The 22,695-nt window shown below is 41.2% G+C and overlaps 2 protein-coding genes across 4 annotated transcripts in view; one reads left to right on the top strand and one right to left on the bottom strand.

Annotated features, from left to right (window-relative positions):
* Positions 1–2,510, bottom strand: part of EFL1 (elongation factor like GTPase 1) — a 157,620-nt gene extending 155,110 nt beyond the window's left edge. For both annotated transcript variants that reach the window (XM_050967801.1, XM_050967802.1), the window contains exons 1-2: positions 2,441–2,510; positions 1,272–1,374 (exon numbers count right to left, since the gene is read on the bottom strand). In XM_050967801.1, the coding sequence (XP_050823758.1) occupies positions 1,272–1,362 (91 nt within the window). In that variant the 5' untranslated portion in view covers positions 1,363–1,374; positions 2,441–2,510. The remainder of the gene's footprint in view (positions 1–1,271; positions 1,375–2,440) is intronic.
* Positions 2,511–2,628: 118 nt separating this feature from the next.
* SAXO2 (stabilizer of axonemal microtubules 2) lies at positions 2,629–20,130 on the top strand. 2 transcript variants are annotated; one of them, XM_050967822.1, is made up of 5 exons: positions 2,640–2,711; positions 7,912–8,083; positions 14,919–15,098; positions 15,872–16,074; positions 17,741–20,130. In XM_050967822.1, exons 3-5 carry the CDS (start codon positions 14,980–14,982, stop codon positions 18,730–18,732), a joined length of 1,314 nt encoding a protein of 437 aa, XP_050823779.1. In that variant the 5' UTR covers positions 2,640–2,711; positions 7,912–8,083; positions 14,919–14,979; the 3' UTR covers positions 18,733–20,130. The 2 variants fall into 2 exon arrangements, with proteins under 2 accessions (XP_050823778.1, XP_050823779.1); XM_050967821.1 differs by lacking the exon at positions 7,912–8,083 and having other exon boundaries at positions 2,629–2,711.
* The last annotated feature ends 2,565 nt before the right edge of the window (positions 20,131–22,695 follow it).

Below are 22,695 nucleotides of genomic sequence, written 5' to 3'. Positions count from 1 at the left end.
ATATTTCTTCCATTAATCATCCAGCACTACACAATTAAAAAAAAAAATCAACTAAAAAAAACTACACTGACACTAACCATTTACTACAATACACTAACAATTAAACATTCTGAACAATTAGAAAACATTAATTTCTAACCACTCCACATGATCTAAGTTCCATGTTTTGTGTAGAAGCCACAGGAAAAGACAACTTAGATGGGCAGTGAAGCAAGATAGGTACAGTGGAAAAGGTAAATTCACAGTTGTCGGCCCAACTAGGGATTTCCTGGCTTTTATATGGTTGTGTTGGTCATATGTGCACTTGAGTAACCTTAACCAATTTTAAACAAAGTTCTTAATTTTCTGGAACATATATATCATTTAATGTGCACGTGCAAATACACAACCTACTTCCACGTACACACGTTTTGATAACTTTTATTACAATGTGGCTTGGGAGGAGTGTTTGGTCTTGTTTTTGTTTTTTTAATAGTCTACTCCCTCCATTTAAAAGCCAGATATTGTAGAAGCCCTCCCAAGTCCATTAATGCCACCCTGCCTTGCCACAAAAATGCAAAGCAAAGCAGTTAGTCTATACCAAGCGAAGAAAGGGACTTTTCAGATTTCCAACAAGTATGCTGATCCCACGAGTGAAGAGACGTCACTTGACTAGGGGGTCAGACTAGATGATCATATTGGTCCCTTCTGACCCTAGAATCTATGAATCTATGACTGCATTTTACTTTACTTTTCTTTTCATTTTATTTTTTCAAATAGTATGGATGAGCACAGGTTTGACAAGTAATACCACTGCCCATTCGTGCGGTGTGAGGTCAGAGAGCAATTTATACCACCTTTCACCAGGGATCAATGCTGCACCCTACAGCAGATTCACACTCCACTAAAGGTTTAAGTTACAACCAGAGTTCCACAGACAGCTATTTAAGTAAGGGATTGGGAGAATATGAATAGCATATCACTCAGCAGTTGTTGACATGCCCTGTTATTAATCATTACTGTCCACTTTAGGGGCTATGTTGACTACCCCCCCACCAACACCATAGGACACTGAGAGCAGGGGTGTCTTCTAGGAGGACTTCTAACTATCAGTGGCCCTGTGCCGGGGTCAAATCAGACTTGAACTGAACTCATGAATTTAAACACATGAAAAATCAATGGTTGGACACACTTATCTTCAGCAAAATGACAGAAATATCCTTTTATAATTTAATCTGAACACATAAGAATGTATCTCTAAATGACTGCTTATAGCAAAAAGTCCCTCTTACCGTGGTCCACATGAGCCAGTATACAGATATTCCTGATACTGGTAGGCTCTCTCTGGAGTCCAATCATCTTCTCCAAACTAGTGACAACCATGATTACCTATTTCTGTGAATTACGAAAAAGCATTTTATACAAGCATCATAACTCAAGAAACATCTGAATTTTTTTAAATGCACACACAAGTCTTTATAGTTTAGTTTATATATAAATATCAACTAAACCTAAACCCAACAGCGTGCAGTACTTAGCTAATAAATTATGTTTCTATAGCACCAAGCACTCCAGATCAGATACCAAAGAGATTTGCAAACAAAAGGACAAATTTTCCATTTTTAATCATATAAATTTTTCAAGTGTTTGTTTATAAACACAACAAAATACACAGTGGAAATCTGTCCATTTAATCTGGACAGAACCACACACGTAATTTAAAGGGACAGTGTAAATTTGGCAGCCACCATTCTTTAAAAGATAGGTAAAACAATCCCTGTGGTGAAGGTAATTTAACCAGGGTTCTTTTTTCTCACCCAACGTGCTCACTTTGTGTGTTTGACAGCACTCCGCATACATAATACGTTTGACTCTTTCCCCAGATAGTTTTGCTGGCCCTGATCCTGCAATTAAACAAGCGTGTAACTTCACTCACACGAGTAGCCCCAGTGACATCACTGGGAACACTTATGAGTAAAGTAACACGTGCTTAGGATGCTTGTTAAGTTTCATATGTGCGTCTTGCAGAGCGACAACGTAGAGAAAATCATTTTTAAAGAAGGAAAGGCGGATTGTAAAGCCACAGTGACCGTCGGAGGGCTTGGGGTGCACACGTGCAGCACCCGCAGGTATCTGATATTTATTTATGTTTAGCTGTTTACAGTTCACGCTCTTAATGGTGCCCCTTTATACAAACCCCTCTGGCGACGAGGGCAACGCAACCGCCAGGTAGACAAGATACAGCACAGCAGAGTGTGGGGACACTCCAACTCTTCTTACAACTGGCCGGGCCTACCCAACGCAGGAGTCACCGTGGGGGATGAGGAGCCGAGGGGACCCCTGAAGGCAGGGCCACCCCGGCTAATCCGGAAATGACCTCAGCCTGGTGTGAGGCCATTGAGAGACCCCGCAGCCCCCTTCTACTGGGGGCAGGCGACACAGGGCCCGCCTAGTCACTCACCCCGCGAATTCCCCCGTCTCCTCGTGACAGCACAGCCAACTGCCCACGACCGGAACTCATTGCTCCTGCGCGCACCTTTTGCCTCCACCCCCTTTGTGACGACTTACGGAAACCGGGAGAGGGCTGTTGTAGGGACGCGGCGGCGGTTGCCAGGCGACGGGGCGCTTCCCTGGTTACCGTGGCTCCGAGGGGAGGGACAGGAGAGCCGGGCAGGCAGCGACGGCGGGAGGATGAAGGAGAAGCGGTGCCTGTGCGAGATTTGTACCTGCGGGTAAGAAGCAAAGGGGACCCCCGAAGAGCGGCCCCTTCCCCGAGTCCCCTAAGCCTGATCCGCCGGGAGACCCAAATCCCCCCCCAGGGACCCGCCCTCCCGAGGGCCGAACCCCCTTCCCAGGGAACCTTCCTGTGCCCTCCTCCCCCGTCCCCGAGCCGCCCGTGGACCAGCACCCATTGCCTCCGGACCAGAACCCGAACTTCCTCTGCCCCGGCACCGCCCCAGCCTCCCTGAGCACGAACTTCCCGGGATCCAAAACCTCCTGCCCCAGCACAGGTGCCATCGCGACCCTTGGCTGAAAGTGGTTAACTTTTCCAGGGTTTACAGTTTGGTTCAACGGCTCTTACAAATTGTTCCAGCCCCGTCGTGCCCAGGACCCGAATCACCAAATCTCAGCTGGATCCAAACATCCCCTGCCCCGAGAACCAAACTGCCCTACCGCCGCAGCCCAAACCCACTTAGCCCCGGGTCAAACCTCGCTGAGCACGCGCCTCTCCCTGTCCTAAACATGAACACACACACCCCCCAAATCCCCTGGTTCTGGAGACTGAATCTTTGGGGCCCCAAATCTGCTTTTTCCAAGCAGCCCAAACTGTCCCTACTTCCCTTCAAACAGTCTGATACTGTTCAAGGGCAGTTTCATTGTGACTCTGTCTAAGGGCATATGCATTGTACTATCATCTCATGTAGACCTGAGGTGGAAGATTTCCCTAAATGTCTGAATGTAGATACAGCCAAAGGCGGGGGGGGGGGGAAATCTACACAACATTGTTTTACTGGGGATTAGCGAGTCTGTATACTGCTACTCACTCACCTGTATATGCCTCATCTCAACATGGTCTAGCACACCCTTTTTCCAAGGGCTCCAGGGGAAAGGAGGCATCTCGCAACCAGTTATGCTAGTTCTGGCTCTGCCCAGGAGGACTTCTGAAACCCAGTGGAGACGGCCTTACAGCAGTTTCATAGTCACTAGCAGAGTTGGCATAAAGGGGACACACTACAACTATGAATTCCTGCCCTTGACTTTTGTTTTAAGCTCTGTGAACTGTAACCACGTTTTACAGCCCTAATATACATCTACCACTATGACCTGATTAAGTCTGGAGAAGTAAAAATAGCTTTTTTAGAAAGTATCTGATTTCTTTAGAAAAGGGAATACAGAGTCAGGTTTCAACTCTCTTTGGAGTACTATTCTGAAAAAGGAAAAGAATGTAGGTTCTTAGTAGAAATGAAGTAACACACTTAGGCTTTGTCTAGACTAAGAAAAGATGGTTTTAAAATGTTAATTCATGTTTTTGGTTGGTTTTTTTTTTTTAAAAAAAAACCTTTTTATGTAGTCTAGACTGGGCTTAAGGTTAGATTGTGCCTTAAAGCAGGGCCCTACTTTAATGTGTTTGCAAATGGGCTGCACAGCAGTGGGACCAATTCTGGCTAACCCATCTAGAATTCATCCTGGGTAGAAAACACTGCCACACCAGCTCTTCATCCTTTTTAAATAAATGCAACATGCTAATCCTTCCCCTGCTCACAGCCAGCTCTGCTCACTATTAAGGAGCGGAGATTGGCCACTGTCTTCCTTTCAACCATGTCGTTTGGAACAATTCGTCATTGTCCTACAGCCTGTTCGAGCCAGTGAGACTGGTGCAAAAAGGTAGGTCAGGAAAAAGTATTCCTACAGGGAATACTACCTCCTCTAGCTGTGGGGTAGTACATCTGAATGCAGTATTACCTACCTCAGGAAATTTCAAAATCATGACTCAGACTACAAAAAATCATGTGATTGACTTAAAATTTATGAGATTTTAAAAATAATAAAATGTGGGGTATTTTATTTGCATTCTGCATTGGAACTGTTAGGGTTCACTTTCTAGCCCTCATTCAGTCATGAGAGCTAAAAGCTTACAAAGCAAGCAAGCAAGCTGAGATTCTCACATAATCATATAAATACTGGATCTCTGCCTTTAAGAAAAACATCAAGTATTGTGAGACTTGTGAAATAAAACCATGAGAGTTGGCATCACTTTGTACAGGAGGCACAGAACCAGCTTTCCCAACTCTCTACCACATCTCCCACATAAAGGGGGCATTGCAGGTTCCAGGGTGGGACAAATCGGACAGGCCAGATTAATTGGGGAGGGAGTGGAGGGGTCATCAAAAGGCTAGGGCATTCAAATGCTCTGATGATTCTGTGTCCTTGCAAGTGATCACTGTATTATGGTTACAAGTTAGGACAGTCCTGAAGTCTACTTCATCTAGGGCCAAGCCTTCTCCTAGGAGCTCCTGAATAGCAGAGACAGGAGTTCCCTGTCCTCTGTCCTTGTTAGGGTGACCAGACAGCAAGCGTGAAAAATCGGGACAGGCAGTGGGGGGTAATAGGCGCCTTTATAAGACAAAGCCCCAAATATCAGGACTGTCCCTATAAAATCGGGACATCTGGTCACTCTAGTCCTTGTATGGCAATTCTGTCCATTTCTTCACCAGCTCCAGCTACGTTGTGGTTGGCCCACACTGAAGAGTAAAAGAGGAGCAGTGTGAGGATACTTGCATTCTCTTGACCTGCCTCCTAGCTATAATCTATCCCACAAAATTATATCTCTGGACTTAATCATGAGATAGTGAACTGATTGTTTCCATGAGGAGAAATCTGAGTTATACAGCCTAGAATCAAATACTGTATAAAAATGGTATGACATGACATTGTGGAGAAGGGACCAAGTGAAAAAATGTCTGTAACTCAAAGACAAGACATTGTATAATATAATAATTATTAATTAATAATACTGTAAAATACACAAAAGAAATAAGTTAAAACAGAGGTTCTCAACCTTTTTTCTGAGCCCCCCCCAACATGCTATAAAAACTCCACAGTCCACCTGAGCCCAATAACTGGTTTTCTGCATATAAAACCCAGGGCTGGCATTGAGGGTTAGCAAGCAGGGCAATTTCCTGGGGCCCCATGCCACAGAGGCCACCACAAAGCTACATTGCTCAGACTTCGGCTTCAGCCCCATGTGGTGGGGCTTTCGCTTTCTGCTCTAAGTCATAAGTGAGTCTAATGCTGGCCCTGCTTCGTGGACCCCTGAAACCTGCTCAGGCCCCCCTATGGACCTTGAATCCCTGGTTGAGAATCACTGGGTTAAAATACACATTGCTGAAGGTTTCAGATTTCCCCATGCTGATTTCCCCCCTACTGTTACTCACACCTTCTTGTCAACTATTTGAAATGGGCCACCCTGATTACCACTACAAAAGTGATTTTTCTTCCTGCTGATAATAGCAAACTTTAATTGAAGTGTCTCATTATAATTGGTAAGGCAACCCCCATCTTTTCATGTACTCTCTATATCTTCCCACTGTATTTTCCACTCCATGCATCTGATTAAGTGGGTTTTAGCCCACAAAAGCTTGTGCCCAAATAAATTTTAGTCTCTAAGGTGCCACAAGTACTCCTCATTGACATTGCTGAAGGTTTTGCAGTTAATAAAATCTCAATAGGTTATTGTTTTAGGCAGCTCATTGAGTTTGCTTTGGTGTAGCACTACAGTGTTTCTGTTTTTATGGGCTGATTAGTTGCTTGGCAGTGTTACCTGGGCATTGTGATGTACACACAAGAAAACTGTGATATATTGCACAAGTTCTACTTAGCAATCTGCTGGAGTCTTACATACTGTAATTCTGAATTACTTTAGATATATTTATATTTCATTCTGAATATTAAAACAGAGAGAATAATTCTTCTACCTGTAGTTAGGTCCTGGGAACAAATACTGTAAAAAATGTCAGCCAGAAGGTGTTTCTGTGTCTCAGAATAGACAGTGCATTTAAGGCTAGATTCTGCGGCCATTGCCTGTACTGAACAGCATTTGCTCATGAATAGTCCCTTTTCACTAAGGTAGCAAAACCTTGGGCATTTATATCCAGAGGTTCTAGGTTCAGTCCCCACCACCATCAATACAGTCTGGGATATAGTGTTACAAACGGTGGCCCATATAGGGGATTGAGCTTGGGTGGTGAATCTCTGAAGTTCAGGAAAAGCTTCCCTCCCTAGGGGAAGTGTGTAACCCTCTCACTGTAGTGCTCAGTGGGACTTGTCAGGTACAGTGATTAGCACTTACTCACACTAGAGTGGTAGGATCTGCCCCCTATTTGTTGAATGTTAACATTACTATGAGTATTTTAAGAATATGGAGAGTAGACACCCTTCTCCCTAGGCTGAATGCCCTTTTCAGTGCCAATTAAAAATGTATGCTTGCAACAACTTTTTCCAACAAATAATTGTGCTGCCAAAAAGACTGGGTGTCTGCGGGGACTGAGCACAATCATCTCCCATCAGCTTATAAATGCTTAACACTTCTCAGGGTCAGAGTCAGTGCTGGGGACATTTCTTTATACCAGTCACTACTAAAGTTCCTAGCTTCTCAAGTTTAGGATGTGTCTAGCAGTAATATAAGACTGTGCCAAAGTGTACAAACGATCACCTTCCAGGTACTTTGCTTAAAAGGCAAGTTTTGGTTGTTATTTTTTAAACCACAAAAATGTTCTTGTAACCACATTTGTTCAAAATAATGATTAGATCCTTTATTGGTATCCCTGGAGTATATCCCCAGACCCAATTCCCATTTTCCAAGTGATATTTTTTGAGAATGGACTAGGTATCAACTACCAACTGTTCTTGGAATATTTCCATAATAAGAAGCAAACATTTTTATTTCCTTATTTCCCATAGGTTGCAAACGTGCTACGTTAATATTAAAGAAAATGAACCCCTGCCTGTGAACAGAGTCAGGATTCAGATTGCCTGATATAGAAGTTTAACAGTTGGAAAACACAAGATGTAAATTCTGGCCTTCAGGAGCAGAGAACAGCTGTGCAGTAGTTAGATGACCTCTCAGACTATATCTAAGAGTAATATTTGTTTATAGACAAGAAATTTGCCCATACACAAGAATTTCTCCATATACTTATCTTCATTTTGGTATATAAAGATATAGAACTATTTACTAATTCTGTCAGTTCTTAAAATACTCGTAGTAATGTGGAAGTCTCCCCGTCCTTCCACACTCCCCTCAGGCTTGTTACAATTTCCTGAAGAAGATAATAATTTCTCAATGAATGATAGATAAAAGGAAAGGGGAAGTTTGAATGAAATGTGACATACTTAATACTCAATACATCTAAATGCTTGCAAACCCAACAGAAAATTAAGGATGGAATTAGGGAGAACTAGAGCAACTCTGGAAGAGAATGTTTAGTCTTTGTTAGGAAGTCCATCCACTGACGGAACAGGAAAGATTAATCAAATGGAACACTACAGAACAGTTGACAAGAAAATGGAATAAGCAAGAAAGCAGGAGCTCTTCATTCAGCAGGTAAATGGAGAATTTAAATATATATTTTTAAGTAAAATAATCAGAACAATTTAAAAAATAGACATTCCAAACAGTTAAAAAGAAAACAAAACTGGCCCCACTGCAGTGAGGAGTGCCTTAGGGGAGGATCCCTGCAGCCCCACACAGCCTCATTGACTTCAATGGGGCTGCACTCAAGCACAAATATCTGCTAGTGCAGAATTCCTTACAGGACTGAGGCCTAAATAATCTTCACTCTGTATCACTGTAAATTATGCAGTCTTTTAGTTTTTATTATAGGTTTCCTGACACGTTCTTTTATAAAACTCTGTTTTCAATTAGATATAACTTTGCCAGGCACAAGAACTGAGGGCAGGGAGACAGTCACCCCAGTATTCTCAAACTTCCCACTGTTGGTGCCCAGGCGGCAAGGGGAAACAGGTTGATTGGAATAAAAAGAGGGTGAGAAGCTGAGCCTATAAAGGTGGTGAGTCAGGAAGAGTGAGACAAAGTGTCCAGACAGGAATGGGAAGAGGAGCTGAGGAGGAGTTATGAGGGCTGAGCCAAAGAGTCAAGGGAGAGTGGGGAACTGGGACATGCACCTGGGGAGAACTGGGAGTGTAGCAGTTAGGCACCGAGGTGCTTTTGAAAAACCCACTAAGTGCCTATCTGCTTCTTTAGGCTCCAAACACCTTTAAAAATATGACCCATAGTCTCTGCTGAAGTCAATGGAAGCTTTGTCTCCTACGGGCTTCAGGAGTGACTAATAAAGCAGCTGAGAGCAATGTTAACCAATCATAATACATACTAAAGGTGCCTCCTGATTGGCTGCAACTGACTTTGGTGAAAACTCTTAATAACCTTGGCATCAGTCAGACAATATATGTATCTTGATTGGCACTACAAATAATGGATTTCTTTCCGGACTTGTAATTCAATCTCCCACTTAGAATGCAACTTTAAAAAAAATTGTTGCATGTGGAGCTGTATATACATACCAAAAAACTGTCCAGATATTTCTGATGAGGAATTTCAGAATGTATGTAACAATATACTGATCATGACTACATATTTCAGTAAATATAAACATTTATTTTTCCTCAAGATAACAAGAATTTTTTTTCAGTCCTCATTAACTCCTCAGGTAAAGAAATCTTGATATTAAAGAGAAGTGAATGCCTGGTTAATATTGGTGAATTGGATTTGTCTGATATTAGTATTTATACAGAAAAAACAAGAAAAGCAATAGGAAACCAAGAGAAAGCACAATAAAATGGTGGAAGGGAAAATCCATAAGGATACAAGGGGAGATCAGGTCAGTGATGTTAGAAAAGAGAGGCACTTAGGATACAAAGCAGTAGGTTCATCTCTAGGTGAAGGGAACAGGCAGTTAGTTAAATTAGGGTCTGGTTTGAGGATTTTTATGCTCATTAGCAAGGGAGGCAGAAAGGCCCATGGTTCCTCACTTTTAGAAATATTAGAAAGTTTTAGAGACATTTATCCTCCCTGACATCTCAAAGACACCATATATTACATTTTAGCTATCTTTATTGAGTCTTTTTATTTAACTTTTTGTATCTAGCTGCTAGTGTGCTAGCACCAAGCAAAAAGTAGGCCTGAGACAAGGATAGCAGGAAGCCCAGTACACAACTATTAATTCTCCCTTGGCGGATAGTCTGCAGCTGTCTCAGTAGAGAAAACAAATAATGTTTTCTCCTACTCACCCTATCTCCAGTCACATTGGCTTATGGTGATTGACCACATGACATGTTAGTATCCTTCCATGTTGTGGCTGCCCTCCAGATGCATGAATGAGGAGTCCTCTTTTGTCAATCAGTCGGTCAAGGGATTGCCAGGGGATTTTCACACCCCAGTTTCTCCTCCTTCTGTTGTGCTGGTAGGCTTCTCTAGTGACATTCCAGAACTGAAAAAAAATAATGGGAAGCCTGCACTACTTAATTTATCTAGCCATTTTGCTCAGAGCATCCTGGGTGAATGTCCATACTGTTGTGCTCCTCCCATAATGGAAAATTAGCAAGGTAGGAAAATTTCACTTGCAGCCGTCTATTTAAAAAATAAGATTTAGGACTTTAAACACTTTCAGACAGAGGCTTGCAGTAGTGTGAAAGGATGAAAGAGGAAGATGAGGAGAATGACATGCTGACTTACCTTTGATGTTACAATCCAACACAACATCAAACTGATCATCTAGCAGCACCAGAGGCAAATGCAGGCAGGCAAGAAGGTTACATTTCTTCTGACTGTGCAGGTATTCAGCTTCATCTAGCTGTATGCAGGGGCGGCTCTAGGCATTTTGTCGCCCCAAGCACGGCAGGCAGGCTGCCTTCAGCAGCTTGCCCGTGGAACATCCTCCAAAGCCGTGGGACCAGTGGAGCCTCCGCAGGCAAGCCGCAGAAGGTAGCTTGCCTGCCGCCCTCGCGGCGCTGGCAGAGTGCCCCCTGCGGCTTGCCACCCCAAGCACACGCTTGGCGTGCTGGCGCCTGGAGCCGCCCCTGGCTGTATGAAGCACTTTGAGATAGTTGCAAGAATCTAAATGTATGTAAATATCATAAGTGTGGTTTGACAGTCACAAAAATTCTCTGTATAGAGTCTGTTGTCCCCTCAGTCTATGTGTATAATGCCCACTGATGTGAATGTTTCAAGGTGATATCCTTTGGTGGGCAGGTATACAGTATGTCTTTCTCAATAGTAGTCAATCCATGACACAATCATTGAGGACTCTGAGGAATCAGCGAAAACAGACAACAGCATTCTCTTTGCACATTCGCATAAGAGCATAACTACTTGCTAAAGATTAATTTTGCTTTTGTCATGAAGACTGGATTTCCACATTCCTCAGTTTACTAGTTCTACTTAAAAAGAGTTTCAATGAGACTTTTCTTTGTCTATAAATCATGCATGTTCTCCCCAGAATTATTTTTCCTGTCAACACTAGGGAACTCAGGTCATTTAAGCAGCAGAATAGTTTCAGTGTCCAAATATCTAGTGTCCAAATATAACTTCTTTCACTCAGATGGTCATGTTTACCTTGGCAGTTAAAAACCTTATTGAGATATTTATTTTGTTTATAAACTCTTAATGATTTTAAGTCTCCTAAAGGAGACTTTTCTCATAATAAATCGTATTCTGTGGAAGGGAATGCTCTAGATAGTTCTCAAGGATGAATCTTGTTGGCATGAGAAAGCTAATTATGTGCCAGATCTTTGGCTGGTGTAAGTCAGCATAGCTCTGTAAGTCAACAGAGCTACACCAATTTATACCAGCTGAGGCACTCGCCCAAATGGTGTCTATTTAAATTTTTTGAGATTTATCTGTTAACATGTTATCTAAGCAATAAATTATCAGTCTTGCTCATGGAAGAAAGAAAACATAACCCACCAGAACAGACATCAATCATTCATGAGTCAGGAACACATGCACTTCAAAGTACATTAAAAGATCAATAACTCTGGTATAAAAGATTGATGAATGTAGTAACACATTTGTAGGTAACACACACAAATCAGAGACTCAAATAGTTCTCAATTAGCCAAATTATAAGCAACATATTTCATTAGTCATGTCCCACCCTTTGATTGATGATTCTCAACAGATATTTAGAATTCAGATCTCATTCTCCACTCTCTTTCCTGAAAGTTGTGATTTAGTTGTAATCATTTCTAGAAAGATATTCTCTTAAATGAGCATTCTTTTATTATCATTTAGTTTAAACCCCAAACTGGATTTGTCAGTTATCCAAAGCCATGAAATATACTCTCTGAGGCGGATTCCCATTTGCATTAAGGCCTCCTTGACACTGCCATTTACTCCCACTTTCAATCCTCTTTACACTGCCAGAACAGTGTAAAGAAGCATCAGTGTAAACGAGAATCAGGCCTTGTATGTTTTTTGGTGTATATCTTTTGTATTTCACAATTTGTAAGTGCTATTCTTCTACCATTACTCACATTGATAGTACTGTACTCCTGAATACTCCCATTAAAATCAATGTAACTATTTGTATGTTATGGGATTATTCAATCTGAGTTAACGATTTTGACTCATCAGAAATAATGGAGTCTTACGAAGTCATGCATAATTACTTTTTGCTAGAGATGCTTTGGCTCTCTTTGACAAAACTAAAATGTCATGACATTTTGATCGTTCAAACACTGATGGACTCCATTTAAATTTAATTCATTATAATCTTCAGGGTCCTTCAGGAGGAAAGTATTTTTCTGTTGGGTGTTGTTTCTGCTTGTAGCAAGTATGATAGTGCAGGCGATATAACAATGATGAGGGTAGTGTGGGGGAATGTTGTAGAACAGAGTACAGAATGTAGAGACAGCTGAGTGTATGAATCTGATGATATCAGAACAGCCATTTGGAATAGATAGGGCCCTATCAAATTCACAGTTCATTTCATGGTCATAGGATTTTAATAATCATAAATTTCATGATTTCAGCCATTTCACTCAGAAATTCATAGTGTTGTAATTGTAGGGGTCCTGACCCAAAAAGGAGTTGTGTGTATGGAGGGGGGGTCGCAAGGTTATTGTAGGGGGGGTATTGCCACCCTTACTTCTGCGCTGCTGTCTGTAGAGCTGGGCCATTAGTCAGCAGCTGCTGCTCTCAGGCTGCCCAGCTCTGAAGGCAGGAGCACAGAAGTAAGGGTGACATGGTATGGTACTGCCAGCCTTATTTCTCCACTGCTGCTGGCGGAGTGCTGCCTTCAGAGCTGGGCACCCCGACAACAGCCACCGCTCTCCAGCCATCCAGCTCTGAAGGCAGCACAGAAGTAAGGGTGGTAATTCCGCAACCCTCCTGCAACTCCCTTTTGGGTCAGGACCTCCAATTTGAGAAACTTTGGTCTCCCCTGTGAAATCTGAATAGTTTAGGGTAAAAGCACACAAAAGAAAGAACAGATTTCACAATCCATGATGCGTTTTTCATGGCTGTGAATTTGGTAGGGCCCTAGGAATAGGTATTGTGGTTGGTGCATGGTTTTCTGAAATGAGTTGATAGAAAAGGTATGAGGATGCAAAAATGTAGCTGCTATCTGTGTGAATATTATGCTGTTTGTTTCACTCTGTCTTGGGCTGTATGCTTAAAATCAATTTGATAAGTGCCTCTTGGAATAAACAATTTCTGATGGCATGTATTAATCTGATAGCCAGTTTGGTTAACTAGCTTTTGATAGTTATATTTAGTGTTTTTCTATTTTCTGCTTAAGATGATGTTTTTAGTTGTGAAATCTGGAGTACATGCTGTACTCTGTGAATGAATATTATACAGCATAGATGAATCCCTGGAAAAATTCAGGGTGAGTGAAGCTATGTGATCAGAAGTAGCACCTTCTCATTTCCCTTTTAATCTCTTCTCTTCCTGTTTTTCCTTCCCTCCCCTAGTGCTTTTCAAACTGCTCAGTTCATTGTTAAATGGTGGGATTGTGACATTAGAGGTAACTCAGCCCTCTCTTCTCTCTCTCCCATTTTTCTCTGCTGCTGCCCTGCCATCAGGTCGCAGTTAGTGGTGGGATTGGAGCATTAGTGGTAAATAGGTGACATGGGAGTATTATCTTTTACGGAGCCTCTACTTTACTATGCAATTTTCAGTTGTTATTGTTATCCCTTTGGTAGACCAGTTTGATTGAAAATGAATTGGCAGCTTGAGGCTCCAACACACCATACACTCCACATGAGACGTCTACTGATACTGACTTGTTATGTAGGGTTATTTAATTTGCCATTTAATCTAACTAGTGAGTTCCAAAATCACATGGCCCAAAAGTGCAACTAAAACTAGCTTTAGGGGTTTCCAATCACAAATAATTCCTTTCTTTGTTTTCCTTTTTTACTTTTCTCAGCAGGAATCCTATATGCCTGTTTCTTTAGTCCAATGTTTCCCAGACTTGGGATGCCACTTGTGTAGGGAAAGCCGCTGTCGGGCCGGGCCGGTTTGTTTACCTGCCGCGTCTGCAGGTCTGGCTGATCGTGGCTCCCACTGGCCATGGTTCGCTGCTCGAAGCGATGTGTCTAAATCCCTTAGATGACTTTAAATCCCTTAGATGACTTTGAAAATCTTAATCCGTATATTATAATTTCTTGCAAATCATATCCCAAAATTACTATGGTTAAATAGTACAAGACATAATACAGTATATACACCCAATAACAAAAATAAAGCCAGTACTTTTGGGGGATAGAGAATTTCAGAGATATGGGTGTGAAAAAATATAAATTGAGGAGAACTGAGGAGGGATAGATTCAGGAAATTTATTCTAGACATCTGGAGCTGCAGATCAGAAGGCCATAACACCAACTGCGATGAGATTGTGTAAAGTAGGGAGGTGACTAGTGCTATTATGAGAAATGGTGAAAGATGTATTGAAATACACAGGGAAAAAAGGAATGAGGAGAAAAGAAAGGGCAAGATACCAGAGAAGGAGGGAGAGGTATTGAGTTATTGTTACAGATTAGGGAAATAATAGCATGAAAGAAGGAAGCCAATGCTTGGCAGAGAAAAGAATGCGAGGAAAGAGAGAGTTGGGTGGGTGACAGATTAACATTTAGCAGACTGACAGCTATATTCACCTACCCTGTTCTGTACTAAGGATGCGGTAAGTATTCTTTCTTCCTGTGCTATTGTGGCCTATGCAGTGCTATTTAAATGGTAACATCCTTCATAACTACAGAACAAAATAATTTGTTTTCCTTTCACACTCAGGAAGTGTTCTAGATTCAAGGTACCTGTGATGACAAACCTATTTCTCTTGTTATACACTCATAGAATATTTGAGATGTGTTTCCCATAGATAAAACTATTTGAAATGATCTCGTTTCAATTTCTTATACAGGCGCCATCATTGCCCTCATAAATCCACAAGGATTTATGATACTGGAGGACAACCTTGCCTCATGACGGAATACGACGACAAATATCTCCAGTATGGCAATGTCCCTCCACCCCAGAGTCTTAAGCCAAAGGAGGAATACCAAGCACATCATGGAAGAATGGAAGGAATCACTACATTTAAGTAAATATTTTGAAGCAATGTGTTTTGGAGCTGATGTTATTCTACAGTGTCCTCATATTTTTTCATGTAGGAAAGACAGTTCTGTTTATTGGCATCATTTTCCATTGTGATATAATTTGATTATTCATTCTCTTCAAGGATATATATGCATAAAGTTTGGGTATAAGATGGCACAAGTCAGTCATGTTTTAGAGTTGGCAGATGACATGCAAAGGATTTTTTTTTTTTTTGTCTTTTGGGGATTCATTTTTATCTCTAAAGAAGATCTGAAAGGTAGGGCTGGCTCCAGGCACTAGTGGAGGAAGCCCATGCCTGGGGCGGCACATGCTAAGGGACGGCATTCTGTCCATTCTTGGGGCAGCACAGTCCGGGTGGCTTTTTTTTTTTTTTTTTTTTTGCTTCAGCAGTTCCGGTGCTAGTCTGAGTGGCTTTTTTTGCTTGGGGTGGCAAAAATGGTAGACCAGGCCCTGCTGAAAGGTAAATTGCTGTCAGGTTTGAAAAAGGATTCCACCACCTTACTAAGTACAAAGAATACACCATATGTCAGACACCAAATATCTGTTGAATTATTGTTTTCTCATTCTTCATCCTGTGATGTTGATGATGCTGACCCTAAATCAGCAAATGCTTTCAAAGAGTTAACATTTTAGCCCTTCCACAATTGATATAATGTAGTTTTTGTTAAGTTTCTATATATGGAAAAAAATGTCACAAATGTCTCAATCAGAAAAAGGTAACATTGTGAAGCAGTACTGCATGTTTCTCCTTTTCAGGTCTGATTATCTTCCATACGATGTTGTAAATCGACCTCTTCGGGTACAAGAAGAATATAAACCAAAACCAGGAGAGATTGATCTTGGAACTACATACAGAAGAGATTATAATCCTCATAAAATACAACCAGTGACATTAGTAAGACCTTTAGAAAGAAAACACATTAAGGGAGGAAAAATAGACACCATACCAACCTATCAAGGTAATTACATATGCCATTTTAAAAAAAATAGCCACAATGATGGTAGTATTCTGAACTGCCATATTGAAGTTGAGGTTTGATTTCTGACTTTGGTCTCTCAATCTCTAGACCAATAGGTGACAGTAGTGAAGAGGGAATACCCTATGTTTCTCAGCAATGGATTCTGTTAATTTAAGAATTAACATTAATAGGCTCTGAAAGAGAAGCCCTCTCCAAGTTTTCCCAACTGGAAGGAGGGCAGCTTTTAGACTGTGACAGAAATATAGGAAACCACCTAAGGGAAGGAGAGAGAAACTTTGGGTTCTAATGCTAGTTATAATCCAAGCACATCTTCAAGATACATTTGGAGAAAATTGTAATTCCTTTGGTCAGAAAGATTATTTAAAAATGTCAAAGAGAAGCATGTTAATATTATTATGGACACAATGTGCCAAGAGTCTCGCTTTCCTGCTTTGCTACTGGACTTAACTGAAGCTTTGGATAGAAATAATATTTAACAATGCTTTTTGAAGATCCATAATTTGGTACAACCCAGGTGTTTTCAGACTCGGTATGGTGATGGGCACCTTCTTAATCCAGTTTTTAGAATGGGACTGGAGTTTGCTGGAAAGACAATATACCTTATTTTAAGACAATCACCATCTCCATTATGAGGTCCAAGCATACCTTAGCTTCCATTATGGTGGCATTCACAATTACTGTTTTTCTACATAGACAGATGAAACAAACTTGATTTCAGATTCATCTTTACTATATACTTGGTATAGCATTCTGCTGATGACCAGTTTCAACAAGATGATCTTCTGTTACTCATTGATGCAACAGTTCCTAAACGGCTTCCCAGCAGATTATCCTGACAGATTAACGTGGTATACAAATAAATAATCTTTTACATATGAGATGTTGTACTTAATAATTTGATTGTAGCACATCTGCTCTGCAATCCAGATTAAAAATATCTGAATGTGGAGTATGAGCTATGTAAGACAAGAGATGCTCTGATGGTCAAGACCAAGGCCACTGGATTAGAAGGGAAAGATACTTAAAATGCTGAAGATAAGGTGAGGCCACTGAGGCTAGGAAGTTAGAAGAACTGAGGTAGAGTAGGTAGAAGCGAAAAGCACGTAGTGGCAAAAGTAGAGGTAGTAGAAATAATTCAGCAGCATTGGGCCTCGAGGGAAAGAACATCTTTGATAATATTATTAATTCACCAGGTTCTGTACACTTGTAGTTTAAGATGTTACCAGCATCCGTCACTAAAATTATAGTCCATAGTTCAGTCACCTTTTGTTTATATGTATTTCATCCACAGTCCTGAGATAAAATGTAGACTTTTGCAGACATATCCTCTGTACAAATATTTGCGTGCAATAGAAAACAGAAATCACATATGTACATAGAAAATATTTCTTTTTTCTAAAAGAAATAATCATCTTGTGGTACTAAGTGGCATTTTATTGGCTGTTTGGTGTATTCCCATAGTAGCAGGTAAGCAGAACTCCTGTATCTAATAGTAAAACAGAATTATCTTTTTTACTTAAACTCAACTCTTTTGATCAAAAGTGTTGGTGGGGGAAGAAAATAGATTTTTTAATATGAGACAGCCACAAATCAATAATAAAACCTATAATCTTTCTGTCTATCAAGTATTATTTTTGTCTTAAAGATGACTATAGATCATGGGAAGTTCAAAGAAGGGAGCCAAATAAATTGGAACACACCTATCATCCCCCTACAGAAAAGTTTGGGAATTCTACTACATTTCAAGATGACTTTGTTCCTAGGGAGCTGAACCCCAGACAAAGCTTTAAGCCTCCAGGTGTGGCCAAACTTTCAGATGTACCTTTTGATGGTGTTACTAATCATCGCAGTTCTTACATCGCTCATCAACTGGAACCAAAATTTGTAAAACCAAAGGAAGAATACAAGCCAAGCAGCCAACCCTTTGAAGATATCACAACCCACCGGAATGATTTTAAAGGGCTACTTGGAGAGTTTACAAAAAGCTGCAAGCCTGAATACATTAAAGTTGGGTCTAATGCTCACTTTGATGGATGCACTGAATTCCGGGATCGTTTTCAACCATGGTCAGTCTCCTTGCCTGAGGCTCGCAAGATAAGAGATTATGTTCCTCCTACAGATAATATGGATTTATACTCCACAAGCCATCTTGATTATGTTCCGCACGTGATCTGTCCTGTTGCCCCCATAAGACCAGTTTCTTATGGAAGAAGAAGTAATGTCCCTTTCCAGGGGAACACCACAATGAAGGAAGACTTTCAAGCTTGGGCCAGCTGTCGGCAAGAAATTATTAGGAGACATCAGGAAATTCCAAAGCCTACTGGAAAATTTGATGGATTGACAACATTCAAGTCTCACTATATACCACATGAGATAATTCCAGTTCAGAGTTTCAAACCTCTACGTGTTGTAGTCCCTAGTTCAGCTCATTTTGAAGATGGAACCATGTATCGTACAGAGTATACGCCAAAGAAGCAAGAGATCTGCCCAGCAAACTATCCGTCTCCTCCAGGATACGTCTTTGTAAACACAGATTCTCGTGGTCACAAGTTCTTCCGCAGAGTTACTCCAGAAATCAATACATTTTCCCAGTCAAATGGTAATCATATTCCAAAAGAAGTGGCTGTTACTTCATAACTTTTAACTTTAGCAGTTTACATATTTTAAAAAATATTTAGAATCCATAGCTTAATTTTTTCTGGGCTAAACCTCAATGACAGTTGGCAAGTACAAGTTGTTATTGTAATTTTAAAATTGTTAAATCACAAACTGATTACAGCTTTTAAAAAAAAACCTGGGAATGACTTTATTACAAGATTGATGAAGATCAGGCAGCCTTAAGAGGCAGCCTTAAGATGCATCTGAACATTTTGTGTGGAATCTGTTTTCTCTAATTGTGCATTTTACAATTACCATGCTTTTCAGTTTTCACCGTCTTCCAGCCCAAGCACATACCGTGTACATTGAAATGAAATTATGACTTGCTGGAAATCATTTTGGAATCATTGAATCTGTACAGTAGAAATTAGATGTCTTAAATGTAACCTGAGCCCTATTTAATTCTCACTGCACAGCAAATGAAACTATAATAAATCTAAATGAATAGACTGTGCCCACACTACTTTTGAAACATTTTAACATGGCTTCTGTGACCCGTATGGAAAAGGATTTTTTCCTCTGGAAATCTTGATAGCCCAACTTCATTACAAACTAGCCTCTCACGTAGCCTATAACATAATCATAAAATCAACTTCAGAAAACAAATACCCTTTTTATGCTGGTCCAGGAAACTATGCTAGGACACTGCTAACAGTAGTCTAACTTTGCTATTATTAATACAGTTTAACCTTATAATGGCCAGATCCTAACGGTGAGATTCTAACTTCTGATGCTTGGTGCATATTGACCATGTAATGAAAAAGATAATCTGCTAACTTTTGCATATAAATGCAATAGCAGATTTTTTTTCTGAGACGCAAAACAGAGCTGGTTTGACTTTGGTCCTTCGTTTCCCAGCTAAAGAATGTTTCAAATAAGTAGGTGGAATGAATGATTTATTAAGATATGCGTGTGTTCATATAGGAGATGTTACGCGTTATTTCAAAGTATTCAGTTTCAGTGAACGTGTGCAGGATTTACAGTGATCCCTTCTTACAGTACTTATTTAACAATAATATGTTGTCTTTTCACTTTCAGTATGAGGAGCATCAGTTACTTATAAATATTATCTTTTACTCATTACTGTAGGAAAGCCATTTTAGCTTTGAAGTGTCATGTATTTGTATGTACACCAAATCACCAATAAAAGGACTGAAATCAAGTACAGTATGATGTTGAAAGCAGAAACTGAATCACATGAGCTCCCCTCAGAAAGGCAGAGAGAGAGACCTGGACTGCTGGAAATGCTTGTTTTGTTTAACTGTTACATGAGGCTCCTGCTCTTATTACAAGAGTGGTTGCTTTTAAATGTTCTTTGTGATATGTCAATTTGCTTTACTCTAACTGAAAAATCAGGTTAATTAAATTTTTTTTTAAAGTTCCTACATGTTTTCCAATTTGTAAAGAGGTGTTTTGGAGTGGATTTTTAATTAAATGTTTAAGGCTGGACTAGCCTGAGCAAGTAGCACCATATAGCAGTACTGTCCCAGGAGCGGGGCAGGGACTGAATTCTGATTTAGTTCCAATTATATCCCTGGGATTATTTAAGTGCTTTGCTTCCCTGACTGGACACTTCCCTGAATCAGTGTCTGACCACTGATCCTTTTCATTTTTATTTAGCAGATCTCAAATTTCTTAGCCCCATTATAGACCTATTGTCCCGATATGCATTTTCTTTTCTTGCCTAAATAATTTAAGGAAACTCATATGCTGACTCTACCAGCTACTCACAGATACAAAAATGTAATGATAAATACTGAGGGGAAACAGAAGAGTGAATTCAAACAGGTGTAATAGAGTTTGAAGCAGGTGTATTTGGAGAGCAGGTATTTCAGGAGATTTTTTCTCTCTCTCTCTCTTATGGCCCTGAATACCGCCTGTAAACTCATTATTTTAAGGATGGAGTGCTTGGGGGAGGACCCCTACCCATGGGAACCCAAACCCTAGGGCAAGGACCCCTACCCTTGAGAGCCCTAACCATAGCCCCAAGTCTCCTACCCATAGCAACCTTAACCCTAGAGCCGGGACCCCTACCCATAGGAACTCTAACTCTAAGGCAGGGATCCATACCCATAGGAACCCTAACCCTAGGGAGGGGACCCTTATCCACAGGAGCCATAGCCCCAATTCCCCTACCCATAGGAACCTTAAAACTTAGGGCGGGTTCCTACACATAGGAACCCTAACCCTAGAGCAGGGTCCCCTACCCATAGGAACCCTAATCCTAGTGTGGGCATCTGTACCCATAGGAACCCTAACCCTAGGAAGGCGACCCCTATCCACAGGATCCCTAACCCTAGCCCCAATTCCCCTACCCATAGGAATCTTAAGCCTAGCCCCAAATTCCATACCCATAGGAACTCTAGCCCTAAGGCGGGACCTCTACCCATAGGAAACCAAAGCCTAGCCTCAAATCCCATACCCACATGAACTCTAACCCTACAGTGGGGCACCGACCCTTAGGAGCCCTAACCCAAGCCTCAAGTCCCTTGTCCATAGGAACCTTAAGCCTAGGGACGGGACCCCTATTCATAGGAACCTTAAACCTAGCCCCAAATCCCCTAAAATAGGCATCCTAACCTTAGGGTGGGGACTCATACCCATAGGAACCCTAACCCAAGGGCAGGGACCCATACCCATAGAAGCTATAACACTAGTGCGGGGACCCACTATCAATAGGAAACCCCAGTATCATTTGCACCCTCCAGATCTTGCTCACTGCCTACTGCAGGCCCCTCGGGCCTCAGATCACCCCACTGAGTGCAGTCTGAGCCCAGAGAAGAGTGTCTGTGCCACAGGCAGGGCAGAGGAGAGAATGAACTGTCCCTTTGCACACGAATGCCCTGACACAAACTGGTAACTGAAATGTAAACAAGCATTTTCTGTGATGGGGATGTCATGTTGGATTATGAACTAAATTCTCTGCTCTCCTCTGGGTGGTTTTTTTTTGGTCTTAATATGTTTTTTTTATGGTCAAGATTCAGAATATATTATCTTAATATAGTTGACTTAATATATTAACCACAGTTGCCAACTTTCACATGGTAAATAAGCACCCAACTTTCACAACAAGCCAAAAATCAAGCTAACCCCATTTCAAAACAAGGCCAAAACAAGCCAATCCCTAAGAACCCCAACACTCTAGGTGACTAGATCCCCTTGGCGTGCAGTCTGGGACTGTGGTGGCTGGTCAAAATACCTATGTTAACTTTAGCTCCACTGAAAACAGAAAAATTGTAATGAAACATCCACCTTGAGTTTATGCAAATACTATCACACAAATCAGATCAAATCAAACAATAAAATCTCACCATTATTTTCACTATGTTACCAGGCTCTAATTTAATTATAAATCAATGAGGCAATTACGTGACATCAGGAAAAGCTCAATACAGTTGTACATTGAAGTAGAAAGAATAAGAAAGGGGAATGTTAAAAGGCTCAGAGTGTGCTAACCAGGGGTAGTCAATAAGCAGACTGCAGGCCAAATCCAGACTGTCAAGACACTTTTGAACGGACCCCAAAATCTTTTTATCATCATTTTTTTAATTATTGTTTTCTCTGGCGTCTGGATCTTGATGATACCTTGACCCAGAAATGTGGATCTTGACAAAAAATAATTGACTACCCTGTTGCTAACTATGCTCCTTTTCCGAGCCAGAGCCTGATCGCTGTGCCCCAATTGGGCAGGCAGGCTCTGCATCAGCTTCTCCCAGCTGGGCTCTGCAGGCAGCAGGTGAATCCTGGGAGAGAGGGGAGCGGAGAGCGAGTGACAGGGGGAGGAAGGGGCAGGAGTGGAGCCTCAGGGGCAGAGGCAGGGCTTCAGGGCAGGGGTGGGGCAAGGCTATTTGGTTTTCAGCAATTAGGAAGTTGGCAACCCTATGCCTTTCTGATGTTACTATTGAAAATACTGGAGGTGATGCTTCTAGGAATAACATCATC

Source organism: Gopherus flavomarginatus, chromosome 9 (assembly GCF_025201925.1).
Source record: "Gopherus flavomarginatus isolate rGopFla2 chromosome 9, rGopFla2.mat.asm, whole genome shotgun sequence".
Lineage (NCBI taxonomy): Eukaryota > Metazoa > Chordata > Testudines > Testudinidae > Gopherus > Gopherus flavomarginatus.
This window is presented reverse-complemented; position numbering and strand designations above follow the sequence as displayed.